Here is a 14,540-nt window from a genome sequence, read left to right on the forward strand (position 1 = left end):
TTTGGTAAAATAATACCATTTCATAAGTTTTTTGAATTTTATCCTTCTAAATTAAAGGGGCAAATAAAGAATAGTAACAAAATTGAAAAAGGGAATAGCAATTTCATTGGGCTTAAAATTGACTAAATATATATTAACTTTTCAAAAATTCAAATCTAAATTATATTTTAGAAATTTAGAAATCATCAAATAAAGGATTTTTTTTTAAAAATAACTATAATATAATTGTTAGACACTCATTCGCACTTAGAATTGTCGTAATACAAAGACAGTAAAATTAATCACTCTTTGTGCTAATTGAGTAAATTTGACATTTTTAAAAAATTTTGGTCTACCTTATATTAACTTAAACTGTTTGATGCATACTATGGTTCAAAGTAACTGGAATATAAGTTGAGTACAAATTAGGTTATGGTAGAATAATAAGAATGTGTCATTAAGATGAGAGCCAAAAATCCATGAATAGATTTTGAGTGCATGTTGGCCTTAACATATGTTAGAGAGAGAGAGAGAGAGAGAGAGAGAGAGAGAGTTCAGCCTGATGGCCTATGTCTAGTTTGGAAAAAAAAAAACAAAACAAAACAAAAACAAAAAATAAAGATGGGAAACAATTTGATCTTTACCCAACCTAGGTAAATAATAACCCTTGCTAAGTGGAAACAATTCTAACACTTCGATTAAAAAGTTCAGCCTGATGGCCTATGTCTAGTTTGGAAAAAACAAAAAAATAAAAAATACGATGGGAAATAATTTGATCTTTCCCCAACCTAGGTAAATAATAACCCTTGCTAAGTGGAAACAATTCTAACACTTTGATTAAAAAGTTCCAGTCAATTATGTTGACTGCCCAAAAATGCTTTTAGGCTGCGTTTGGTTCAATTGAAAATATTTTAAGAAAAATATTTTACACATTTACAAGTGTTTGAATGGATTGAAAATCCATTCAACTTGAAATTGATTTCTCTTTGCTCATAAAATAAGGTTGGTTTTGGTGTAAATTGTTTTACATTTCTATTTTCATTATCTCAATTTTCCCGAAAAACATAAACAAAGGAGAGAGAACAAAGCCAGTCGGACTAGTCGAATTACCCACCCATTTCCTAATGGACCACCATGACCCAATCAAGCGACCCATCCATGAACCAATTGGACCACCCAGCCAGTAACGCTGACAACTGTGACCACCCACCCCTATATCTCATCGTCTTTTCCTCGATCTCGTCATTGCCACCTCTATATCGAACCCACCAACCTTTTCACCGTCACCTCTAGATAGAACCATCAACCCACACATTAACGGATCTCTCTCTCTCTCAATCTAGTTTGGAATTTTTCTATTATAATAATTGTTTGGAAGTTGAGAAAAATGTGAGAAACTAATAGAAAATGTGTTTTCTAAAGCATTTTTAGAAACACAACCCAATCTCTTAAAATTTTTTCTAAAGCACTTTTTAGAATACAACCAAACACTTGAAAAAAAATTTCTTTTCCATAAAAATATTTTACAGTCAATGCTTTTTACGTCAAACCAAACATAACTAAGTAGTTGATTGCTTTGCATGAGAAGCTCAACATTTGGATGGTCCTTATTTTTCTAAAAAAAAATCTGAATAGTCTGAATATTTGTCTTCTAATAAAGCAACAGACGAATATAAAGTAGGCAATAAATTTCCAAAATCGCAAATTACAAAGACTATATACACCTTAAGTTCCACCAATTGCATACAATCTCTTCCCTACAAAACGTCAAAGCAAGTTCCTACATCTAAAGGAACTCTTAAAAGAAAAACATGAAAACTGACACTAAACCAAAAACTCGTACACTCTGAGTCTGAGAAATACCATTGGCACATTTAAGTACCAATTCGGCTGGGCTGATTCACAATCTATCTTAGACTACTCAATAGTTTTATTTAGCTTCCCCTAAAAGTAATGGACTCGGTGAAACCAAACTTTAGTCTTGGACTTTCCTCTTGAATGAGTTGCAGTGTTCAACACCATAAATGATTTTCAATTCCTATCACCGGAGAGCATTCACAAAGGCCATCAAGGAATCAACATCCCTATTCTCAGAGGGATACTTTATTGGCCGAGACGAGTGTTTTGGGAAGAAAAGTATTGTGGGGAAGCTTCCTAATTGCAGTTCTCTCTGGGCATACTCCTTCTGATCACCATCTGCTCTGAACTTTCCCACCTTCACCCCACTCCCTGCCAACTTCTCAGCCAATTCAACATATGATGCTTCCATTGCCTGTTCAAAATTCAAAAAAAAAAAAAAAAAATCCATTTAGAGAAATCCAGAAAACAAAGGTATAAGAATTATGAATTGCCTGCAACATTGTTTACCTGGCAAAACTGGCACCATGGTGCATAGAGCACAACAATCCATGGTTCTTTTCGGTCCTCCAACCTCGCTAAATTCTCAATTCCAGTCCTATTCAAGGTAACCAAGTTCTGGGTGTTGAAAATATCAGGAACTATGGCAGTTCCATTAGCATGGACTGCCCCATTTCCATTACCATCTACGTTTTCCTCCTTAATATTTCCTTTGTGGAGGCCACACTCCTTTGCCTTGGCATCCTCCCACCACCACCTTCCCTCTCTCTCATGTTGTCCTGGTAGGACCGGTCTAGTGCAGGGCTCACAACCAATTGAGATGTAACCTTGTGAGTGCAATGTATTCACAGGCACATCCATCGCACGAAGGAATTTCCATATGTCTTGACCCTGAACATTTGCCACCGGATTCCACTTCACCAAGCTGCCAATCCCACCATCCATCCCCTCAAAAACTGGGTCCACTTGGACAACGGGAATCTCAGACCTGGTACCTGGAGACTGATCTTTCCTTTGGCCAGTGATCCAGGCGCGAAGCCCCTTAAGCGCCCTCCTCAGGGGTCTAACCTTCCTCACACGGCAGCACTCCTGGTGCCCATCTTCATAGAAAGAGAACAGACCCTTGCTCCTTACTAATGCCTGTACTTCAACAGCATCAGGAAACATGTATTCAATGCGGATGCCATAATGCTTCTCAACTGTGTCAAAAAATTGATATGTTTCTGGGTTCAGCCTCCCTGTATCCAGGCTGAACACTCTAAAGGGTCGACCAGTTAAATGTGCATACTCGATCAAAGCAACATCTTCAGCACCACTGCAGGAATAGATATTTGGTTAACAGATTGTAAAATGTCCAATTCAGGCTGAACACTCTAAAAGATTCTTGAAACACAAGAGGTGATAGTCAAGATGGTGAAACGTTTAAAATTTTACACTCACTCATCGCCATTAAGATAATTAACAGGAGTTGTTTTTTCAGGGTATGATTCCCATCAGTATCATAAACATATATTTTGACTTGTTCTATTCTCCAATATTCCTTCGCAAAAATAAATAAAATACTCGATTTAATGATTCTTTTTTTTTTTTTTTTTTTTATAAAAGAAATTATAAATACTATGGAATTTGACTTAGGCCATATGTTTTACGATGATTACTTTTAATCATCAGGCAAAGCATTAAACTTAGACAGGTCCGGCTTGTGTCCAGTGAAAGTTTTCACTGGACATGGCAGGATTTGGACACGTATCCAAGAGTGGACTATTCCACCACAAAAGAATACACTAATCAAGAAAATCGGAATCCGAAGTATATTCCTCATCTCAAGGTATCAATAGTATATTCCCATTCAATCCCAAATAGTAACCAAGATCAACAACATCTATATTAATCATTAAACCATTAACAAATGAAAATTAAATCATAATTGAATAACTAAATAAAAAAATAAAAAATAAAAAAAAGATATAATACCTGAACGCAATTGCAATGTCATTGCCAAACTTTTCAAGAGCTTTATCCATAATTTCAAGAGGAGATGCATTCTCAAGCTCTTTAGCTAATTGCTCAAAGTTCTCCTCCTCCACCTCTACCTCTACTTTCTCCACCACTTCTGCACCTTCTAAAACACCCAAAAAAAGAAAAAAAAAAAAAACCCAGACTATTCAAAAACTGTGTCGTTTAATGCATAATCTTTTTAAATTAAACAATTAATCAGTTTTCAAAATTACCCAAAACAAAAAACAGAAAAAGATTACAACTTTTTGAAAAAAATTTCAAATATTTTCGAAACTCTCAATTCTCACTCACCAGGAGCAACGATAGTAGCAGCAAGAGGCACAATCGAAGCGTTACGTTTGGGCTCTGCGTGTAAAGCCTTCACCGAGAACCGTCTTTGTGAATAATTCAAACCATGAGTCCGAGGTTTAGGCCGATCCGATAATAGCCTAAACGAACCGTTTTGGATACCTTAAAAAACCAAAAAATACCAAACAACCTTAATCAAAACAATCAAACAACCTTAAAAAAAAAAAAAAAAAAAAAACAACAACAACAACAACAACAATTCCATTCAAACTATAAAAAAAAAAAACTACCTTTAGAAATTGCAGTAGATGAAGAAGAAGAAGTAACAGCGAGAGCCATTTGGATTTTGAGAAAAATTTTCTCTAACAAACTTAGTTTAAGGATTTGGGTTTGTGGGGTATTAGATTTTTCTGTTTCGATTGAAGCTCTAAAAAATTTTCAGTGTGTGGTGTGGCGATTTGTGATAAAAGGAATTCGGATTAAATAAGGAACCAAGGGGGGGAAAAGGCGTGTTTCTTGATACATTGAACCTAGACGCTATTCCGTACTAGGAGTAGCCTTTGTCTTTTTTGCTTACGTGGCTGGTTCTTATTTGAAGAGACCCCAATCGTGTCGCTCAGCAATTTCGTCACGTCGCGTGCAAATAAAAGGAGAGCTATAAAATACTACTATTTGTGTGGTTGATTGAGAATCGGACCACGGCTCTCGTGGTCAATTCAATTTTCTCAGATTCTTCTGGGTGTTTTTCTTTTACTCACTACTATTTCAGTATTTCTTTCCTATTTTTATTTTTTCTTTTTCTTTTCTTTGTGGTTGGAAAATTTTGATTCAATTTGAAATAAGTTTGTGTCTCTTATTTGAACTTTTTGAATTTGATGGGTTGGATTTTCTTGGCCTCCCATTTTTGTACTTCGTATATGTGGCACAAAATAAATGGAAAGAGACCATTATAAATTTATGATTGTGATTATGATTATGATTATGATTAAGCTCTTTGACAACTCTTAAGATAATCATAAATTATTACTATATTTTAAAGTAAAACTTCTTATTTTTAAAAATTTTAAATTGAAGCCTAAAATTTTATTAGTTTTTCACTATTGAACCTTTTTAACTTTTTTAAAATCGAATCAATTTAAACCCTCAAATCAAACCTGGAAATATTTAATTTTTTAAAGTTTAGTTGGCATAAATGTAATATATTAATATCACAGTTAGCTATGTTAGTTTTTTATATTAACCGCTTAATATTAGTAGCTAAACTAAAAACATTTGAAACATTAAAAACTATTTTGATACAAGACAACCATTAGGGTCCAAAATCGTAATTTACCCATTTAAATTCTTTTGATTTGATAAGGTAAGACTTTGATTCTAAAAAAAAAAAATCAGTATTAAGTTGCCAAATTTTTAAAAGCGAAACCGTAGAAATCAGTTGTGAAAAAAAAAATCTCAAAACAATATTTTTTTGTTATTTTGAAAAATAATTCCAAAAACACAAACTACACTTATATAATGGAAATCCATTTTGGTTCAAAAAATCTAAATCAGCTAGCCTGATCTGTTGCAACCAGTTTGAGGTCTTCCTGTGCTGAAGTAGATGGACTAAATGCCTGCTAGTACCTAGAAACAAAATATAATGGAAATCATGGTTTTTAGCTTTGAGCGCAGCTTCTACCATAGCATCCAACAGCGCCCCACCTGTTGTATCTGCTACATTACTATTTACACCATAGAACAAGCTATCTCCCTGCCTAGTTATAGCTTCATAAGCATAAGACCATCATTTTTGCTTCCTACTCCTAGCTCCAACAATTTTAACTATCAGTTGTCACTGCCCTGAGGGTGAGTAGTGGTTTGGTTGAGGTCTTCTTGGCTGGCTAGTGTGGTTTGGTTGGTCAAGGAAAGCCTCTTTGTACCTGCAAGCCATAGATTGAGAAATTAAAATCACACTCATAGGATTAGGATGTAAACCATCATAGAGCACCCTGTTCCTGTGTAGCCAGATATGCCATAGAGTTGTAAAAATTGCTTGTAAATAAGCCATAGAAGAAGTCTCCCTGGATTTGAACTTGATGAGAATAGTGGATAGCCATTGCTGGACACTTAAATTCCTAAAATCAGTGGCATGTACAGCCAAGGTTGATCCGTGCCAACAAGCCCTGGTAAAGGGACAGAGGAGAAAGAGATGAGTTGAGGATTCAACATCAGAATTACAAAGGGGACAAGTTGTTTGGGTTGGAATGCCTCTGTTGTTCAAATTAAGGAGAGTTGGCAATCTGTCCTGGATAAGTTTCCAAACAAAAGTATTGATTTTCAAAGGTACTTTGACTCCCCAAATCAGATTCCACACATTTTGGTTTCCATGAATATTCCCAGAAGAATGGGAATCTTGCATAATAATCTCATAGGCTCTTTTGACATTGTAAGTACCATTAGCCTCATTGGAAGACATCCAAATCAAGTTGTCCTGCATATCATGAGTTTTAGGTAAGGGAACTTGAAGGATTTGTTTGCTCAAAGGAAAGGGGTATAGGGTTCGGACCAAATCAGCTTTCCAAGTTTTGGAATTGTGATCAATAAGATCCCCCACTATACCAGTTTGTAGTTCAGGATGATGCAAGTTACCATGAGAACAAGGAAACCATTTTGGATGAGTAAGTGGTATATTGAATCCATTCCCAACTCTCCACTGCCCCTCCCTAAGTCTAAAATCTCCCTGCTTTACAATATTCTTCCAACACCAAGAATGATGAGACTTTGGAGTGTATTCTTGTAATGAACAATTTGGGTGGTATTTAGCCTTAAAAGTCCTTGCCAGCAAAGAGTTAGGATTATGGTACAAATTCCAATATTGTTTTGCAAGCATAGCATGATTCATGGGACCAAACTTTTTAATACCAAGACCTCCTTTCCTCTTAGGTTGACAGATTTTTTCCCAATTCAAAAGGTGAAGTTTTTTCTCACCTTGCTCATGCCCGCACCAAAAAGCTCTAATAATGGTATCCATCTCATTACACACCTGATCAGGAACCTTGAAACATGAGAACGTGTATAAAGGTAAGGATTGAAGCACTGAGGATATGAGAGTTGTTCTCCCTGCTTGTGATAATAATCTAGCCTTCCAACCTTGCAATTTGGACTAGAGTTTTTCAACCAAGAAGTGGAAATCAGCTATTCTATTACCCTTAAGCTTAAAGTTGAGGCCAAGGTACTTCCTAGGATTATGCACCAGATTAACTTTCAGCTTTCTAGCCAAGGCTGTCTGTTCTTCCAAAGGCATATTAGGAGAACAATATAAATCAGATTTAAAAGGATTTATAGACTTCCCTGATACCTTACAATACCAATCCAAGATTTTCAGCAAGGTATCTACAGAGTGCTTATCCTTTTTGAAGAACAAAAGGGAGTCATCAGCAAACAAAAGATGGGTAAAAGAAATACCATTTCTTCCAACTTTAACCCCTTTCAACATGTTTAAAGTTTCAGCTTGTGAAAGGGAGATGGACAGGATATTAGCACAAAAAAGAAACAAATAAGGGGATAGAGGGTCCCCTTGTCTCAGCCCTTGAGTTGGTGTGAAAGACTTAGACAAGTGACCATTAATGAGTAAGGTGAATTGCACTGAGGTAACACACTCCATAATCCAAGTAATCCATTTTAAGTCGAACTTCATCACCACAAGCACGGCCTTAAGAAAATTCCATCTAACTTTATCATAAGCTTTGCTCATATCTATTTTCAAAGCCCCAAAACTGAATTTCTTCCCTCTCTTCCTCCTAAGGTCATACATGATTTCATGTGCTATAAGAACATTGTCAGAAATGTTCCTACCTTTAATGAAAGCATTTTGGAAAGGAGTAATGAGCTTGTCCATAAGAGGTTTCAGCCTATTAACAAGAATTTTGGAAATAATCTTATATAAGACATTGTAAAGACTAATAGGCCTAAAGTGATTAACCTCTTCAGGGTAAGTGACCTTAGGAATAAGGGTAATAAACTACACTTATATTTAATATCTCACTTCACAAACTACACTTTTTTTATTTTTTATTTAAATTCTTTGCTTATAGATCACTTACAAGTTACAAGGAATACAAAATTTAAAAATTATCATTAAAATTAAAAAAAGCAACGTAAGAAGGCACTGAAATGAACCTTTTCTTTCCGTGCAGTAAAATAGAATATACTTTCCCAACTATTATTGGCAATGGCATTGCAACTTCTTGAAGGAAACCAATATTATATTTCTTCCAACTTTCGTGGCTCTTTCTCTTTTTTAGAGAGGTCGTAAAGTTGTGATTTACAACTATGTGTTTTGTTGGATTTTATTCTGTGCTAAATTTGATTGTAATTTTATCCAATCTTTTGTACCTTATATTTATTGTAGGATTTGATTGTAAGGGTTGCATGATAGAGAGAGAAAGTGTGAAAACTCAAGCAACTGAAGACTGGGGAGCTCTCGCGGGTATCTCACGACTAAGCATCCCGCGAAGTAAGCCATGTGCCCTGCACATGATTAGAATGCGAAGAGTCAAGACAAATGGCCATAGCTGTGTTTCGCAAGTATCTCACGAGTAAAGCCTTCCTGCGAGACACCCGCGAGACATTCTGTTCTGCTAGACTGTACTATTTGATATACACTTTCTGTACCTACACTATATATACCAATATTACCCACAAATGTTGAGAAGTGCTTCTGAGAGAAAATTCTAGCAAAACACCTTGAGAGTTAGAGATTGTTATACCCATAATCTTCTACACATTTGCTTGTAGAATTTCCTCAACTCCTACCTTTCCATTTTCATACCATTGAGAGGTTGATAGCCCAAACACTTACCACACCCTTTCAGAGTATCAAGTGAGGTTTTGGTGCTGCTGGGAAGCATTGGAAGTAGCCAAGGATGGTAGATGCAACATGGAGTTTGTTGCTGAATCCAGAAAGCTAAACAAGACGCAGTTTCTAGAAACCTTGTTGGAGTAGGAGCTTGGAGGGTTTAGGTACATCGAGTAGATTAGGCTTGGAGGGTCTCTTGTTAACCCATGTATCTCAACTGATTGTTTAGTGAATCGATTAACGCTTGGAGGGCGGCGAAGAGGTTTTTCGCCGAATTCTTCGGTTTCCTCTTCGATAACACATCAGCGTGTTATCTTGTATTTGCATCTTTCTTCCCTACTCTTTTACATTCCATTTTACTGCTGTGTTGCTATGATTATAGATTAGAGTAGCTTGTTTGTTTATCCGCTCGCATTTGTTAGAGTAAGAGCTTGGAGGGCTTAGGTACATCGAGTAGATTAGGCTTGGAGGGTCTCTTGCTAACCCATATATCCCAACTGATTGTCTAGTGAATCGATTACCGCTTGAAGGGCGGCGGAGAGGTTTTTCACCAAGTTTTTGGGTTTCTTCTTCGATAACACATCGGCATGTTATCTTGTATTTGCATCTTTCTTCCCTACTCTTTTACATTCTATTTTACTGCTATGTTGCTATAATTATGGATTAGAGTAGCTTGTTTGTTTATCCGCTCGCATTTACACTATTCCGCACTTAGTTTTAAGTTAGTGTAAAATCTATCAAGCCGTAACATTAATTTGAGGGTCTAAACAGCTCTTGTGATTTCAACACATTTTCGAGCTTTCAGAGGTCAATAAGAAACATAAATTATATAAAATTTTAAACAAAACAGAACTTGAATATATCAACATTGAAAAAAAAAAAAACTAAAATATGTAAAATTTTACAATTGCTTTTTATGATGTTTCATATTTTGAAATTGTAGTATTGATATTTTCATTATCAATCCTACAAGCTACATCTCTTTCAATGTACATAGCCAAACAATCATTCATCAATTGATCTCCCATTTGATTGATTTTATTTCAAATTTATTAAGATCTAAATGAGTTTTTTCTAAGGTTCAAGATTAACAAATTTCTACTTTTGTTGTTGGGCTTATTAATTTTTTTTTTAGATTTTATATCAAATTGGTTTGTGATTGGGTTTTTTTTTTTTTTCTTTTATTTATTTAAAAAGACCAAGATATTGTTAAGAGAATCATATTCAAATTTATTTCAACTGGGCTTAAAAAAATCTAGGATCAAGGTGTTCAAATTTTTATTTTAAGAGTCAAAATCAAAATAATAAAACATATTATATATATATATATATGTGTGTGTGTGTGTGTGAACAAAATTTAGGTACGGTACTTTAGGTGCTGTTCCTTAAGTTCCTTTTTAAGATTCAGTTAACTAAAATATACACTTTTATTACATAAGTAAAAATTCATATATAAGAATTTTAAGAAGAAAATCTAAATAACAACACTTAAGTATTGTACCTCCTCTATATATATATATATACATACATTTTTCCGAGATAAACCCCGGGCTCCAAGTGGAGCCGCCTCCGTTATTAAAGTTAACAGTATTTGTTGCCAAATGAGGTCAGGTATGATGAAAAAAAATATGTTGGTCAATCTAGGCTCAAATATATGTTTAGGAAACACTTACCCTGTTCTGTGGTCTTAAAGTTTGCACTTTTCAATTATTGCACTTAGTGTACGATATTTGACTTGACCAGTGAACCCCACAATATAGCAATCAATTCTCATAATGGCTCTCTTTGTCATTGGTATATTCTTTGTCGTTGGCTCTCTTTGTCATTGGCATATTCTTCGTTGGGTTCCATCTTCCATGGTACTTCGTGTTACAACCACAACATTTTGAGAGATAAAGTACCTTTCACCAAGTTAAATAAAATGCATACATACATATATATATATATATATGTCTTACATGAAGTGATGATCACCTTTTTGCTTTTGTCATTTTTTAATGTTTTTTTCTTATTTGATTAATTTAAGCAACAGATGAAACCCAGCAATTTTTTATAATAATAATAATAACCCAACAATCAAGTTGCAAAATGCAAGATGATGCATGTAGAAAATGATGGGCTAAGGTTTTTATATATATATATATATATATATTGTGTGGCATCCAAACAGTTAGGCCCACTCAGTCCCTAATCTCCGCTTCAAGTGTATAGTAATTAGGCCCAACTCTCATTCGCCCAAAAGCCCAGCCCTTACTAACGCAGTCCGGGGGCCCAAGCTTCACTACTAAAGTTATGCTCGGCATATATTTACCGAGCATGTTGGGAAAGGTCACTGAACGGCGCGTCATTCTTGTTTTGCTCACAGAAGTCCCTCTAAGGGCCACTGCCGAGCTATAAACAGAGGTGGGCACCAAGTCTCAAAGCCATCCAAGCTTAAATTTTCACTTATCATCCCCCTGATTGGACCCTCAGTAACACTAAGCGCACACCGACTCTGCCGAGCTACCAACGGAGGTGGGAACCAAGTCCCAAAGCCACCCATACCTGACCTCCCACTTATAGAAAACCTTACTGGACCTTCTGTGGCACTAACCATGAGAGCATTGATAACCTACGTCTGAGCTTTAAACTATAAATAGGAAGGGAGGATAAGAGGGAGGGGTTGGTTGAAAAAAGAGGGGAGAAGTTAGAGAGTAGAAAATTCAAATAGAGAGAATATCTTAGGGGAGGAAGAGGAAGTAGTGTATTGCTGAAGAGGAGAAAAGTGATCTCATTGAGCCTTTAGTTGGAGAACGACCCATAGTAGGAAATTCAGCCCAACAAACAAATAAGTTGTGAGCCCAAGTGGGGCTGAGTCCATCAGCCTCATTTGCGACCCGCACAATTGGCACCGTCTGTGGGAAACTCCTACGCTGCTGTGGTTCAGCTGAGGCTCGCACACGAGATAGATGTCCGAAAGTCGTTCGGGGAGTGACGCTGAAAGTGGCTCGGTCGGATCCTCTCGGGGATCGTCTTGGCGAGAACGAAGGCAGAAGGGGCGCGAAGACAGGTGTCATGAGAGGGCAGAAGAAAGTCCCGGACTCGGAGAAGGCTCGTACCAAACGCAACAGACGATATCCGGTGCCTCGGGGCGTAGACGGTTTGATGAAAGAGACGAGGAGCTTGAACGGTTGCGAAGGTTGGTGAGAGATTTAGAGTTGGAGGTAGAAGACAAGCACCAGAGAATGGATTAGGACAACCGAGCAAGGAGACCAGGTGCCGGGGAGGAACAACAAGGGGCGGGGTCCGATCAATCTGGATACCGCCGTCGCCGAGAGCGCTCGCCTTCGCGAGAATCTCACCTATGCAGGGGTTGACGTCGAGATCGCTCACGATCACGGGAGTATCCTGATCGAGGCTCGGATTCTTCCGAAGAAAAGCAGAACCACAACGCGGCCATGGACGCAATGAGCCGTGCGTTGCGCCGAGCTGCTCGGTCGTCGTTCTCAACTGACATAGAGCACGCCCCAATGCCGGACAGATTCACACGCCCCCCGTTTAACTCTTATGACGGGAAGACTGACCCGGTGGAACATGTCAGCCACTACATCCAAATGATGTCATTGCATACCCGGAATGACGCGCTGATGTGCAAGGTGTTTCCCTCAAGCCTGGGCCCTACCGCTCTCAGATGGTTCAATGGTTTGCAGAAGGGTTCCATCCGCGGTTTCGCCAAGTTAATACAAGAGTTCGGAGTCAGATTTGTTACTTGTAGCCGTGTACCACAACCGGTAGATGCACTACTGTCAATGAAGATGAGGGTGGGGGAGACCCTTCGTAATTACGCCAGTCGGTATTGGGAGCTTTACAACGAGATCGATGGAGGGAACGAAAAAATTGCTGCGAGTACTTTTAGGATGGGGTTGCTCGAGGAGTCAGGCCTAAGGGAGTCATTGACTAAGAAACCTCCCGAGAACATGAGACAGCTAATGAGGCGCATAGAAGAGTATAAACGGCTAGAGGATGACCGGCTGCAAAGCAAAGGTAAAGCGCCAATGATAAATCATCCCCGGCAGAATAGTTTCCCACCGAGGATACGAGGGAACGTGAGGATTCAGGAACCAGAGGCGCCGGCAGGAGAGGTAAATGTGGCGTTCAAAGAACCGGTGCATAAGATTCTAGACAAGATCAAGCATCAACCCTACTTCAGGTGGCCGAACAGGATGGGTGGTGATCCAACGAGAAGGAATCAGAACTTGTACTGCACTTACCATAAAGATAAAGGACATACCACCGAGCAATGCCGAGTACTGAAAGATCATCTTCGGCAGCTGGCCGGAGCCGGGTACTTAAAGGAGTTTGTGACGGACGCAGGGGACGAAGGAGCAGGGCAAGGCACTCCACATAGGGGCAACTTGCTCCCACCCCCTCTCGGGATAATCGAAGTCATCCACGCTCCTACCAAGAAATGTTCCACGGCAAGAGGGAAAGGGGTGTGGGCATTGGCAACGGTGGCAGAAAGTCAGGACGGGCCGTCATACGGGAAAAGGATGAAGCCCACCATAGAACCGATCGCCTTCGATGATAGCGATTTGGAGGGAACAGTCCAACCACACGACGACGCGCTGGTAGTCAATGCCCGTATAGGCGGTTTCTTGGTAAAAAGGGTGATGATAGATCAGGGAAACGGAGCAAACGTGATGTACCCAGACTTGTTCCGGGGACTTGGACTGAGGAGTGCGGACTTCTCCGAGTATGGTACACCTTTGGTCGGTTTTGACGGTAAGACAGTGATCCCTGAAGGCAAGATCTCTTTGCCCGTGAACATGGAAGGTAAAGAAGTGGTGGCAACCTTTATAGTGGTAACTTCCTTCTCCCCGTACACTGCGATATTAGGAAGACCGTGGATCCATGAAATGGGGGCTGTCCCGTCCACTTTACACGTGAAGGTGAAGTTCCCATCCGAGCAAGGTGTGACGGTGGTCAGAGGAAGCCAGCAGACGGCGAGACAATGTTTGGTCGCACTAGTTGACTGGAGGAGGGAATCGGTCAAACAGGGAAAGAGTACCGAGGAAGAAGAGGCGCAACAAAATATCCCGTTATAGCAACTACAGAGTCCCCGAGGTGAGAAGGGGGACAGATGCGCCGAAGAGATGATAAAGGTATGGATACTCCCGGATTCTGATAGGTGTTTTCATATAGGGGAAAGTATGGATGTTGAAGATAAGGTAAAAATGTTGTTATTGTTGATACAAAATGTGGACATGTTTGCTTGGAGCCCATATGAGGTGCCCGGGGTGGATCCCGAGTTCATCGTTCATAGACTCAATGTTAATTCCTCGTATTCGCCTAAGAAACAGAGGCCGAGGAGATCATCCAAGGAGCATGCCGAGTCTGTAAAGGAAGAAGTCCAAAGGCTGAAGGAGTCGGGAGCAATAAAGGAAACTTATTTCCCAGAGTGGTTGGCAAGCACCGTCGTGGTGAAAAAGAAGAACGGCAGGTGGAGGGTTTGCGTGGATTTTACAGACCTGAACCGAGCATGTCCAAAGGACCCGTTCCCCGTGCCTAAGATTTATTAGTT

The 14,540-nt window shown here is 38.7% G+C and overlaps 2 protein-coding genes across 2 annotated transcripts; one reads left to right on the forward strand and one right to left on the reverse strand.

Annotated features, from left to right (window-relative positions):
* Positions 1 to 1,648: 1,648 nt before the first annotated feature.
* On the reverse strand, positions 1,649 to 4,612 carry LOC112030971 (5'-adenylylsulfate reductase 3, chloroplastic). The gene is made up of 5 exons (XM_024063639.2): positions 4,434 to 4,612; positions 4,147 to 4,305; positions 3,811 to 3,958; positions 2,347 to 3,151; positions 1,649 to 2,251 (listed from the first exon to the last, which is right to left on the reverse strand). The coding sequence occupies exons 1-5, from the start codon at positions 4,480 to 4,482 to the stop codon at positions 2,021 to 2,023; spliced, it is 1,392 nt and encodes a 463-aa protein (XP_023919407.1). The 5' UTR covers positions 4,483 to 4,612; the 3' UTR covers positions 1,649 to 2,020.
* Positions 4,613 to 12,417: 7,805 nt separating this feature from the next.
* Positions 12,418 to 14,064, forward strand: LOC112030862 (uncharacterized). The gene has a single exon (XM_024063532.1). It carries the CDS (start codon positions 12,418 to 12,420, stop codon positions 14,062 to 14,064), a length of 1,647 nt encoding a protein of 548 aa, XP_023919300.1.
* The last annotated feature ends 476 nt before the right edge of the window (positions 14,065 to 14,540 follow it).

Source organism: Quercus suber, unplaced genomic scaffold, assembly GCF_002906115.3.
Source record: "Quercus suber isolate HL8 unplaced genomic scaffold, Cork oak 2.0 scaffold_280, whole genome shotgun sequence".
Lineage (NCBI taxonomy): Eukaryota > Viridiplantae > Streptophyta > Magnoliopsida > Fagales > Fagaceae > Quercus > Quercus suber.

Bases quoted from the DNA above. Each gene is read 5' to 3' on its own strand.
- LOC112030971 (XM_024063639.2), bottom strand. From the start codon at position 4,482: ATGGCTCTCGCTGTTACTTCTTCTTCTTCATCTACTGCAATTTCTAAA. The intron at 3,959-4,146 runs GTGAGTGAGAAT...TGGGTGTTTTAG, and splicing joins TGCTACTATCGTTGCTCCTG to AAGGTGCAGAAGTGGTGGAG. The intron at 2,252-2,346 runs GTAAACAATGTT...AATTTTGAACAG, and splicing joins CATGGTGCCAGTTTTGCCAG to GCAATGGAAGCATCATATGT.
- LOC112030862 (XM_024063532.1), top strand. From the start codon at position 12,418: ATGGACGCAATGAGCCGTGCGTTGCGCCGAGCTGCTCGGTCGTCGTTC.